The sequence below is a fragment of the Prenolepis imparis genome, unplaced genomic scaffold (genome assembly GCF_030444845.1).
Source record: "Prenolepis imparis isolate NDT839.2.m4 unplaced genomic scaffold, iyPreImpa1.0 SCAF_5, whole genome shotgun sequence".
Classification (NCBI taxonomy): Eukaryota; Metazoa; Arthropoda; class Insecta; order Hymenoptera; family Formicidae; genus Prenolepis; species Prenolepis imparis.
The window spans coordinates 11,114,696-11,128,544 of NW_028141163.1; the positions used below are offsets into that span (position 1 = coordinate 11,114,696).

A 13,849-nucleotide genomic window follows, 5' to 3' on the forward strand; every position below is an offset into this window, starting at 1 on the left:
TTCAGAAAGAAGACACTCTTCCCAATTTTTTTCTCCTCTAATTATTTGAGCGATGAGAAACGATTAACTGATAATGGTTAAACCGATGAGGAACTAGTGGTAAATAAGATGAAACGACGATTTGCAAAGCTTAGCGGAGTGCAAACAATGTGTCTGGAGGCTAGGGCGCCTTGTGTATATATGTATATAAATATATATAATATGTATATATTATAGACCATTTCCTCTTAACTTGTTTCCCTTCTTAGTCCTCCTCTCTTCCTCCTCCTTTCTACCTGCTTTCACTGTGATCTCTTTCAATCCTCTTTTTAAGTCCCTTTCTGTCGTTTTTCCTACCTTACCTTCTTACTCCTTTAACTTTGCACACATATGTTGTATATGCTCAAAGTCAAATTAATTTGACGGAAAAAAAAAAAAAAAAAAAAATGAGATTGTCAATTAGAACTCAGATGTAAAGTGTACTTCTCCGCACTAATTTATCCTTTGCGGATTTTTTTTAGAATTACTTTATACGAATCTATGCATCTATGCTCGGAGTGAGTCAGGAAGGAAGAATTTGTATTCGTTTTCTTTTTTTCGCTCATCTCGTACGAGATATGTGACGCAGATTCGGCTTGCAAGACGAAACACTTTAATAATTGATTTGTCAAAGGAAGCACATCTTTGCCTATTAGTAAGCTAAGATCGAGGTGGAAAAATAGTAACAGTGGAGACCGATATTGTTGAGAAGAATCTCTTGTTTGTTTATGTTTTGCGGAGATTAAGTTCTCGCAAGGGAGGCGTAAAAACTCACTGGCAAAAATACAAACGCGTAACATTGTGAACTATATGCTAAACCTTAAAGTGCACTAATTTGCAAATCTAGCCACCAATACACATTGTCTGCATTCCCGTGTGTGTATCGTTATGATCTCACCGCCTAATTTGTTCACGGTATCAACGATAACCGATATCATATTTTTATTTATAGTCCGCATAAGTTTGAAATGTGTGGAAAATGACCGGGGGAGCATAAAACGCGTACGTTTTACACGTCAACCAGACAAATATTGCGTATTATACCTACTTCCTATGGTTTAGTGCGTCGCCTGTTAATCACTGTACTAGACTTCTGAGAAATGATACGACATGAAATGGATCAATGTGAGAAATCAAACTTAATGATTCTTTTTTTTCTTTTGACGAAAACACAGTGATACAAGTAACTGTTGTTCTAATTATCGTTCTTTTAATATAAATAAATAACGCAAGAGTTTGCAAGAGTTAATATACTGAATGATCTTTCGGGTTATATATATATATATATATGTGGGCGATATAATTAATCGGGGAAAAGCTATGATAAATACGTCTGTATAACTTATACAAGGTACTGTTATTTGACACTACAGTCACACACGGTAAATTTCCAATTTTGCTCTTTGCGAGTTGAAAGTCCGTCCAGGGACATTAAGACTTGAGAAAGTAATTATTTTCTTAACAAACCCAAAAGCGGGACTGCAGTGAGAAATTCAGTAACCTTGAGTAGCAAAAACTATACTTGACTTTCGAGCAACAGAATGTATTGTATCAACACCGATAGGGCAAGAGAAAATAATCATATTGTTCATAATCAATATAATTCGTGAAACAAGCTGGCATGGCATATGGTATCCTCTAAACACAGTCTGCACTCCACTAGCTCACCTTTGTTCTTACTATTGCATATGTCTCGTAAATTAAATAAAAATTCTTTTAGAGTGTGTCAAGTTTCAAATTCTTAATGCGACATACACCGCACGTACCTGATTCGTTCGTGGTGAAAAAAATGTGTGAAATTCACCAACGTATCATCTTATTCTGGAATCGTTTTTTTCATCAAGATGAAACTTGACACTCACTTTCGTACTTGCATTAATATAACGCAGCACTTAAACTACATGTATGTGTGTGTCTGTAATTGTGTATAAATAACGCCGTCCTAATAAATACAGTAATTAATAAGCAAGATTCAGCAGCTGATAAAGATATTTGCGATACACGTCAAACCCCCATTTGAAAATATCGTTTATATCTACTTTGGAACTTCCTTCTTGCGTATGTTATGCACACTGTTAATGATGCATCGGTGTTTCTCGATTGTTTCATTTGCCAATAGAAAATTGGTTAGGCACAGAGTTCACGAATATTTTTTTTTAAGTTCTTAAATCTATCACCAAGTCATGAGGCATTACTCTTTTCCAACAGTGTCATTGAGTCAACGATAGCGTAATAATAGAAATGAAATATGATGGACAGATTTATAAAAAATCGTTCATTGTTCAAATTTTTTGTAATTATATGTATTATGTGAAAAATGCAGATTATATAATTTTAAATAATAATAATTATATAATAATTACGTAATTATATAATTATATTATTTATAATAAAATATAATATATAATATATATAATTTATATATTATATAATAATATATTAAACACTAAGAATTGTTAATAATATATTATTATATTATATAATATTATTTATAATATAATTATTTATAATAATATAATAATTCTATGCAGAAGTTTTCCAATAATGATTAAAATGTTAATAATATTAATATTAATAATATTAATAATATTAGTAATATTAATATTATTAACATTTTTAATATTTCAGTAACATTATTAATGTTAATATTAATAATATTATTGAAATTTAATTAATTTTTTTAGTTTCTCTCAAACTTATTGATGTAAAAAAATTTGTTGAATGTTTGTTCATATATAAGAGACATTTTTGAACGTAATTAAAGTTGCATTGCATAATTTTCTGTTATGTACTGAAATGTTATGATTATAATAAGAGAGAGTGCGTACGTTAAGTATATATTATATTCTGTATTATTACTCTGTATTGTACTCTGTATTATAGTTAATAAGTTACATTATCAAGATAAAAATAATTTCTCCATTGTTTTATTTTATTGTACAAAATTTAATATAAATAATGTGTATGTATGTGTACGTATGTATGCGTGCATATGTAGATGTTATGTATGTGTGCGTATGCCACATGAAATGGTGAGTCATTTTTAAACAGCTTGAATTGCACGTCTACGACTCCGTCTACTATTTTTCTTCGGTAGCAGAAGTGAATTTATTATTCTAAATTGATAATGTCATTTATAGTATTACACAAAACGCAAAAGAAAAAAAAAGAGAAAAACGCGTACAGAAAGTAGAGCTTTTTTTAGAAATGTAGAAATACCATCAAGCTCAAGACAACAACCCTGTCATATTTTGTGATGCGATGAGAAAGAGCGTTAACAGTCTAAATCAATATTCACATTTGTATGCTTGTATAAATGTATTGTCTTTTAAAACTTTCGGGCGTAAACGTGAGTATGGAAATCTGTGCTTTAGAGGAATCGCTAGGAAGTAACAAATTCCTGCAAAGAACTTGACAAGTACGAATACATGTTATTTCCCCCCCAAAAAAGATGTATACAACAGATAGTGTCGCGCGCGCGCAAATAACCCCGTAATTTTCACCGTAATCTCACCGAAGAAATTATATTTTTAGTTTTGTAATAACTACTTGTGGTTACAAGTAGTCCTTTCTTGTTCCCACGTAAGGGTCTAATATAATAGCAACTGTTACATTTATATCTAACCTGCTTCACTGTCGCTTGAATCACTGGAGCTTGTAGAAAGTGAACTACTGCTGGAATCACTATCACTGCTACTACTGCTCGACGCCGACAATCGCGAAGGTCCACTGGCACCACCAGTTCCGACTACGTCAACAGACTTACTACTGTCCTCTGTGAAAAAGAGTAGATACGAACGATTTCATTATTATATCTCTCTGTCAATTTCGTCATTTCAAATATTTTTTTCCATGATAAATTTTTATAAAAGTATAAAAGTTATTTTATAGAAAATTACACATCAAAGACGCATACCTTTCTTAGTGGTCTTTTTGACATTGCCCAATTGCCCCGTCACATCCTGCAACCTCTTTTCCAATTCTTGTTTCTTTTCTGCCATCTGCTCATCTTTAGATTTACCACTGACTTTTTTATCTGTAGACACACATGACGTAATGTTTAAACAATCTCTTATAAAGTCCATTGCGATAATATTGCCACATTATTGAACAATCTTAATTAGGTTTACTGATATGTTTAAAATATATATTGTATATAATATCCTTGATATGCGTGCATGTATGTATATTTGTAAAATGTATTATATATACTGACATTTATATTTTATTTCAATAAAAATTTTGAAATATTGTGTATTTATGCATATTTAGCTACCCCAAAAGAGAAATCATTATTTTATAAGCTCAACTTAAAGCTAAATTTATAGTAAAGCTTACGTGGTTTCTTTCTAAGACATGATGCAACATAGCTTTCTAGTTCTCTAAGCGTCGATGGCTTCAAGGTCTCGAAATCGATTTCGATTTCATCTGGATTGGAATCCCTCAGTGAAGGCTCTCGAGATTGTATTATGTGTACAACACGACCTAATTTATCACCTAAAAGAAGAAACAAAACCCAAAAAAGATTAATAAAATAATTAGTAGATATATATTTTTTACTTTTAATTTTTGTTTTTATAATTCTAATTAAAACAATTTAAAATTTTTATAAAGTATATAATATGCAAAAAAATTTGAAATCAAATGCAAAACAAAAGCAAATATAATAACCTTTCTCCATAAACCTTCCAAATAACGATTATTTTATAAATATTTAATTAATGATATATTCGTTAAATATTTAATTAAGTTAATGATATTGATGTAAACCAATAGATGATTTCTATCTTGAAGCGGGATTTTTATACATCATTTAATATTACAATCTTATTACAGCCTCTTTAATTTGATTTTTCATTCTAATATAGAATAAGGAATTTAATTTAATATACTTACCTGGTAGTTTATTAATATCCAAGCTGAGTTGTCTCTTTTCATCATAAGACATGGGTTTAGCATTATCTTCATCTTCTGAGTCGAACGTTATTGGAGGTGGTTGACTACCAGTATTCTTTTTCTTATTTCCAGCAGATCTGCTGTTAGCTTTCGGCCTCTTGGTTGCGGTATTCGCAGTGGTGGCAGCTTTTCCAGGTCCACGACCTTTACCTTTCGGTTTAGCGTTAGCTGCTGTCGACAAATGATGTCCTAAACTTCCTGCAGCATGAGCCTTATTAGGTCCTACCGCTGTAGCTTGATGATGGAGATCACTGCCCATACCACCAGGCATTTTCAAGTCGCCCGCGCCCATCGCAACACTGGCTATACTAGCACCAATGCTGTCAGACAAGCTAGGAATACCACCACTGGGTTTCATTAGTTCCTTCATGGCACCAGTATGACTGGCAACAAGGCTACTATTCTTATTGCTCATTGGCTTTGATTTTGGCTTATCCGGTTTCTTCTTCTTATTTTTCTTCTTACCGCTCTCTTCCACTAATTTTCTCATTTGTTCTTGCATAGCTTTCAGCTATGAATGGAATAAAGGATGGAATAATGGAATAAATTTCCGCGTTTTATACTCGCATATAAAAAGATCTTACTTAATTTCAAGGAAAAAAGTATCATACCTCTTGCTGTAAAGCGAGCAACTTTTGAGTACGTTCCTCAACCGAATCATCACTTTCAGAAGAACTCTCTCCTCCAGAACTAGTAGCACTGCCACTGCTGCTTCCTTTCATAGCCACTATACTACTACCCATCGGTTCATCCGGAACTTTCGCGTATCTAATCATATGTTTAATTACACAATTATAACTCGTGTCATGCATTTAGATTTTATATTTTTGCAAAAATCTTAATATAACCACTAACCTCATTTCAAATATATCTTGCAGTTTCCGAGCCATTGAAACAACGTCATGATCAGGAGGATTATACTTATAACAATTAGTAAATATAAGTCGTACATCACTCGCAAATTCGTGTGCTGTTTTATATTGACGATTATCCATTTTAGTCTGTAAAAAAAAAAAAAAAAAAGGAAAAGAAAATATTATATTTTAATATCAAAGTATCTGTATCATCACATTGCAGGAAAAAACAATGCAAAAATAATACATTAATCTAAAATTTTTACATTCTTAGAAAAATTGCGCAAATAAACTATATTTTATATAGCACACTGTATCTCTCTCTCTCTCTCTCTCTCTCTCTCTCTCTCTCTCTCTCTCTCTCTCTCTCTCTCTCTCTCTCTCTCTCTCTCTCTCTCTCTCTGTGTGTGTGTGATGTTACATTTATATAATTAAAAATACAAACCTTTACAGTACCAAGATCCATGGGTTTCTTGATAATTTCATGATAGTCGTGAAGGCCTAGAAGTTCTGCATCAACAGGTTTGTAGAACGGCCAAGCATATGGCTTTATATCAAGAAAAAAATATCAAATTTTACAATCCTGAATACTGCGTTATGCATCGTAATACTTCATTGTTTTACAACGTAACGTAATACTTAGATGTGTTACATAGACACAATGATGTATTACGTTGATAAAAACAAACATATGTATAACAATTACCGAATGTTTTTTGGCAAAGAGTTCCTTCAAAATGTCATTACAAGACTTCAGTGCTTCAGACAATTTTTCTTTCCCCTTAACACCAGTATGCGGAGGCTGAAAAATTATTTACAAAGATTGTGAGAAACAAATGTTTGTGACATATCAAAGCTGTATTTTATTTTATTTTTTAAATAGGAATTTATTCATAGAATATTATAAAAATGTCTTAGTTTTCTTTTTGAAGTATATAAAATATACATATTTATATTATAAAAAAAAAATAATATATCAAATCTTATAAATTTTATCTTACGAAACATTAAGAGACTTAGTACAAGACATGCTAGATATATAAAATTGTCGTTTAAACAGAAATCTCTCTCTAATAACTTTCGTTTGATAGATGATAAGACAACACAAATGAAAGGAAGGAATAAATGAAGGAATAGTAATAAATGTACCTGTTGGGCCATTGCCCCCATTAGAGGCATATTGGCCTGATGGTATGGCACTAAGCCGTCTTCCGCTTGCCTCGTTGGCTGAAACAGCCAACAGCCATATCATGAAGAGTTTATAATCCATTAATAATATTAATCATTATATAAATTATTTTATTAATTGGATGGTCAATACATAATGATTAATATCATTTAAAGAATATGATATGATAACACATGCAAGGATCAAAGATGTTTACAAATGTTATTATAACATAAATGATAATTTGTGAATTACATCTAAAAATAAAAAATAAAATTTGCATACGAGAATTTCATTTGAATATTTACATATTCTTTATATAGTTATATTACGATGATCTTTTTTTCATGCAACTGTGAAAATTTTCATGATTATTTATAAGATTTACACATATATTTAAAAGAAATCAATTTTTAAAAGCAATACTTATCATAAATGATATTCGACTTTAAAGTTGTAGATGCTATTGTGTATCATGTATGTTATGTAGAGATATGAATACACCACACAAAATTTTCAATGCTTTTGATTCAAACATAAAATGTAACAATTACGACAATAAAAAATGTGCATTACCTTCTTAATTTGCCGGCCAGACTCTCTTCTCGTAGGTATTTTAGCATTCTTAGAATCCAGAGGTGCATACATTGGATCATAAGCATTTGCGGTGGGAGTTGTAGTATCAGCTTTTCTTTTCACTCCTTTTTTAAGCTTCGCAGGTTGCGACGGAGGCATTACAGTAGGCGTTGTAGGGACTTGCGGAGGTGGAGGCACAGCAGAAGCTGCTTGGGGATCCATCGCCGGCTGCGCGTGATAACCCGTTGTCGGAGGGACAACTTGCTGAGGCAGAGAATTGTGAGTAGCTATCGGCGCAACGCCCATACTCGACGGTGGGGCGATGGTGGTTGTATTTGTGCTTCCAGGTACTGAAGCTGGTGCCTGAGTACCGAGAGGTGGCATGGGTATAACGCCGGTTGTCCCAGCCGACGTGGCGGAAGGTGTTAAATTATTCGGTACACTGGAAGTAACAGCGGCTGCACCGGAAGCTGGTCTGCCTCTACCTGCTCCTGTACCTCCTACTAGGCCACCTACTCCTGGTCCGCCGACTCTTCCAGCTTTTTTGCCTTTGGGTCCTTTCGGAACAGGTGGGTCCAATTCCACTTCTTCCTTCGGCATTTGTGCAACCTAAAGAATTGTCATGATGCCATTGTTTAATCATATACTCAACAATATCCTGTGCATATTATATGAATTTCTTTAATTTTTTTCTTCATTAATGTTAATTTTTCATTGAATAGAAATTGAATGTAGAAAAATTAACAAATATATTAAATATATTAAAATATATTAATATAAATATATTAGAAAGTATACCTTCGTAAGAAACAACTTTTCGAGAGCTTGTGCCATGACTACAACATCCTCTCCTGGCTTGTTGTAGACATAGCAATTGGTGAACATAGTATTGAAATCCTGAATACATTCTTTCCCACTCCAATAATATGAATTCTCCAACCTCTTTTTGATTGTGCCCAAATCCATTGGTTTTTTGATGATTTTGTGATAATCCTTTTAAATCAAAGAAATTTCTTAGCAAAAATAATAATATATATATAATTGCTCCGTTAAAAATATTTTATAAATATTTGATAATTTTCATGCCTGTTTGTGCATACATATATGTATATGTGTATAGTGCTTCGTAACATTTATTTATAAAAGTTCTGCAATAGAATTGTAACGTACTGGTAAATTGAGTTTCTTCGCATCGACAGGTTGCTGGAAGGGCCACGCAAACTGATGCTTCCATACTGGTTTTAAGACACCCTTTTGCAAAAATTGTAACTGATTCGTGATGCGTCCTGGACGATTTGGTGGTGGAACAACCGGTGGTTGAACTATGCCATTCACCGGTTCCAGAGGTGGTTCGTCACGTGGTGGCGGCTCCTTTGCAGGACTCGCTGGCGTCGAAGCCTTACCAGGTGTGCTCGTCTGTATTCATTATTATTTCATTGATTGATACATATAAGAAATTAGGGTGTACTTTTCAATTGTATACTTATGCATTTATATATAGTATTTACAATTAAATAGTTAATCAAAATTAAGTTATGAATATTTAGCACATCACATTTTTTGTAAACTACAAAATTAATAATTCAATACTAATTTATTAGACCCCAATCATATCTCTAATTAATCTCGTGTTAGTATCATCATGCATTTTAGAGTAAATTGAATATGTAGATTGTTTTCCGATAGACTATGTAGCTACTCTTAGCAGACTTGTGTACTTAAATGCAATACAAAACATGTATTAATCTCCATACAAATTTTATATATTTGTTTTATTATTTTAATAAAATATATTAAATTATATTATTAATAACGCATGATTAATAATCCATTATTAATAGTTTAATATATATATATATAATTAATTAATAGTTTAATATAATCTTAAATTTTTCATTATTATATGTATTTTGCATATGTAATAAAAGAAGTTAATAATTTAAAATTGAAGATTTAAACAAATTTTATCGATGATAATAATATATAATTTATTATATACTATATTTATTTTATATATACCATATTTTATTTGTATCATAATATAATTTTCTTTTAAAACTTTTAACACATACATATATGCCTCACGAAAGTGAAATACAAGAATAATCACGTATCTCATAAACGCGCTAAATAAAATATATAACAAATTATACACACAGATTAAATTAGTTTTACACAATCTATTTTACAAATTACACTATTAAAAAAATTGTTAAAACTACACATTTGCGCGGTTTAATTTTGAAAAAATTTTCGAGAACAAAGAGAAAATTTTAAAAAACAATTTATATAATTTCTTTATTCATTAAAAAGATTAAGGATTTATTTTTATTCTTAAACTTTTCTCTTTTTTTCTTGTATTAAAATTAACTTTAGTTAGTTTAGATTCGATTTCGTAAAATTTTTTGCAAAAGTGAGAAATACATTCACGTGAATCATGCGTACACGCGAAAAAATTAAAAAAAATTAAAAAAAAATGTATTACTACTTTCCTTTAATTAATTAATGAAAGCTTAATAAAAATTACTTCTCTTTAATTAATAAAAACTTTTATTTACCATTATATCTAGCATTTTTCTTCCTCACAACAAATTATCTTGTTCACACACGTGGTCCGAAAGAGAAATACCGAAACTGATACAATTCGTCGAAGTTTGATTAATTTTCTTGGTCTCGGTTGAAGCATTTTCTTTGCTCCCCTCGGAAGATTTTCTATATACACTCATTTAACGTATTAAGTACAATAAATAAATATAAATATATTAAACTCTGGTACATGCACACCTAGCACGTTTCAGCAAACGGACATTCCATTGTTTGTGACTACTCACTATGTCGAAAGCATAGTGACTGACTACCTGAAGCCTCAGCCCTTTGAAGAGATGGGATAACTTAACAATTCAACGTTCAGAACTGACCAATTCAAAATTTTACCGTTTTTCGAAACGGAATTCTAGAACATGAAAATAGGATATAATAGAGTGCCTACTCAAATCTTGTGAAAATATTTTCTCGTGCCAGATAATTTTGTACGAAATTTAGAAGATAAAATTAGAGAATTTTTAGATGCAACTTTCTAAAATAAGATTTTTTTTATTGTATATGCGTTTTCTCTAAAATAGCAAAACTCATATTAAAGTTGTTTGTACGCGCTGTGCGCATGTCGAAGACACTACCTCGAAGTTACTACCTAAGCGTTTCAGCTCTCTAAAGAAAGGGAATAATCCCCAATGTTGAGAATTGACTAAAAAAATTTTACCGTTTCTCGAGACAGAGTCCTAGAATCTCTAAGCATATAAGATGTCTCATCTTATAAAATTTCCTGATTTACCAGATAATTTTGTTCAAAATTTATAGATTTATATTATATTTTCAAGATAAAATTAGAACATATATTTTTAGATACAACTCTCTTAGATAAGTTTTTTTTGTTAAATGTTTTTTTCTAAAATAGCAAAACTCATATTAAAAATAAAAATAAAAAAATTCATATTAAAAAATTAAAAAATTACTTAAGTGAAATGTGTTAGATTTGAAAATATACTAAAAAGAAATGGCTTTCCTCTCAATAAAATTCAATGAGAATTGCCTGATTTTTATAGGCAAAAACAAATGTTCTAAAATTTCTTTTCTCAGGGAAGACATTCTTATATAAGTACGAATATTAATATAAATATGAATTCCAGTCCAAACATTATTATAAAATCATAACATTATCAGGAATGCAATCTTTAGAGAAATAGAATTTGGAGCTTAATATCTTAAGTCTTAAATATTCACGTTTGAATAGATAAAGAACTTTATCTGTCAAAAAAATATGTATATATAAATATGAAAAGTTTTACTACATTTTTGGCAACACAAATCAAAAACAATCATGAAACAAAATCAGGAAGACAACACACATGTGATGCATTAAAGCAGAAATTTTGAAAATCTACTCTTTGAATTTTGTTGTTTATAGGGAGAACAATCTTATTTCACATGATATAAATTATATTGATAAAAAACTATTCTCTCGCTTACTTAAAATTTTTTTTGTAAATATTACATTGTTACAATTTCATATTGAAAATTTCAAAATAATCCAAGGAATTATTTCATCGATGAAACGATAATAAATTTTCCTATTATGTGTGTCACGTTTGTACAAATTTTACAAAATACAAAACAGCTAAATACACAAAACAATGAAAATTAGATTTTTCAAAATGAGAAAAAATCTTTGTTAAAGAATTTTTATATATAAAAAATAATAAAATTAAAAAAATGTTGACAATGCATGGATATTCACATATTTTATATACATTAGTATATAAGCTGATATATATAAAACACATTTTACAAACTATGAAATTTATAACTTCATTTAATACTGACATATTATATATATTAATTGTAAGTATACAACTAACTATACTAACTATAATATACTATACTAAAATCATAAATGTCAGTATCATGTTTTTTTAAATCATTAATCAAGATATATTGATATTATGTAGTATATATGTGCAGTGTTTGGAAATCACTTCACTATTGTAAATATATATTCATGCTTAACATAAGATACTTATTTTGAGATCTCAATATAAAATTTTCTTATATATTTTTTAATACATGTAAAACATTAAATTGTACATTAAATATATATATGATTGCACATATACAGTAAAGACATTAATCAAAACTTATTTAATTCTTAAAGATTTTTCGTGAAAAAAATTAATAAGTCATAATATTTATAAAAATATTAATTAAGTTATAAGTTTAATAAGATTAAGTAATAAAATTTTTCTTAATTTAACATACAACAAAATATTCATATTTATATACATATATCGTTTGTGAATATAAAGAATCAATAAATGTTATGCTTTAACTAATTGATGCAAACTTTATCATATCTTGTGACATTTACTATTTTTTTCTGTATTGTATAACAATATTTCTTATTGCACTAAAATATATGTATATGCATAATATTGTTAGTATATAACAGTACAGAATTTTTCTATATTGTGTATCTTTATTATATAATTAATAATTATATAGCATCAAAATATTTTTCTTTAATGAGTTTTAAAAATCTATTTGATAGAAAAATTCGTTTTCTAGGAACAAACTAAAAGACAAATTTTTTTATTGAATAACAAATTCCGAATCATTAAAAAGTGTGTCTCAATTATTTTTACACCAAGATCCATTCATGATCATCTGTGATATGTTAAACATCAAAAGTTCAATAAGTGTTCATTGTTATAATTGCATTAAAGATAATGAAATGTTCATTGTTGTAATTTGCATTTTTTGCACTTAACACGAAATGAGTATACATTTAACCTTCGGAGGGTAAGATAAGCGTAGAAAATATTTAAGTCGACAATGCAACTTAAAAGAACAGAACTTAAGCATATTTGTTAATGCTTAAGTTATTACGCACAATGATCTCTCCAGTAATCCAATGCCTGAGAATATTTATTATGCGTGTAATATTATGTATGATAAAACAAAATACTAAAAAAGGAAAATAAATAAAAATAACAATAAAAAATAAAATAAAAATAAATAAAAATAAAATAAAAATAGAATCAAAGATAGGAATAATTTTTGTTAAAAAGTTTTATATATGATAATAAAATAAATAAAAAAAAAAAACTCTCTGTCTCTCTAATATAATAAAAGGATATGTATATAAAACTTCTCTATTAATTATAGGCATTGTAACTCATAATCCCATCCATGCAGCGAGCGAATTAGGCTGCTATATATTTAATTTCCATAACCACAGGCAAGCAATTTAGATTTTTGTATAAGAAAACCTTTACTAGAAACTTATAATAAAATCTAAAATCAGGTGAGAATTTAGAAATGAAATATAATGGCACTTTCATATAGCTCATGCAAAAAGTTTACAGAAATATCTTTATATCTCATTAAATTAGAAATAATTTGATTGATAATTATAAGATACAAGATATTACATTCAGACAACATAAATTGGCATATAAGCTATAAATATTGATATATGCTTAATGTTATACTAATAATAGACAATATAGTGAGCAAAATGAAAGAATCCTGCTCCAGTAATATTAATGATTTTAATAATTCTATAACAAAATTTATATTGAAAAAATATTTATAAGATATTTATTATCTGTATATATACTTTATAGATTTATTAATATTTATTTATAAGCTTATATGTGTATTATTTACTACTATTGACAGAATAAAGCGAAATTACTAATTATTCATAACAGCATATATTATT

General features: G+C 29.2%; 1 protein-coding gene across 14 annotated transcripts in view; it reads right to left on the minus strand.

Annotated features, from left to right (window-relative positions):
- The window catches only part of LOC145936559 (bromodomain-containing protein 3), a 32,025-nt gene that overhangs the window by 12,248 nt on the left and 5,928 nt on the right, over positions 1–13,849 (minus strand). For 12 of the 14 annotated variants that reach the window (XM_083038804.1, XM_083038802.1, XM_083038801.1 and 9 more), the window contains 12 exons: positions 8,743–8,988; positions 8,371–8,565; positions 7,573–8,181; positions 6,978–7,055; positions 6,535–6,630; positions 6,274–6,375; positions 5,830–5,975; positions 5,586–5,742; positions 4,915–5,485; positions 4,357–4,515; positions 3,935–4,054; positions 3,644–3,793 (listed from right to left, as the gene is read on the minus strand). In XM_083038804.1, coding sequence (XP_082894930.1) covers positions 3,644–3,793; positions 3,935–4,054; positions 4,357–4,515; positions 4,915–5,485; positions 5,586–5,742; positions 5,830–5,975; positions 6,274–6,375; positions 6,535–6,630; positions 6,978–7,055; positions 7,573–8,181; positions 8,371–8,565; positions 8,743–8,988 — 2,629 coding nt within the window. Of the gene's footprint in view, positions 1–3,643; positions 3,794–3,934; positions 4,055–4,356; positions 4,516–4,914; positions 5,486–5,585; positions 5,743–5,829; positions 5,976–6,273; positions 6,376–6,534; positions 6,631–6,977; positions 7,056–7,572; positions 8,182–8,370; positions 8,566–8,742; positions 8,989–10,130; positions 10,917–13,849 lie in introns of those variants that run through there. The other 2 variants (XM_083038812.1, XM_083038809.1) reach the window with 2 other exon arrangements.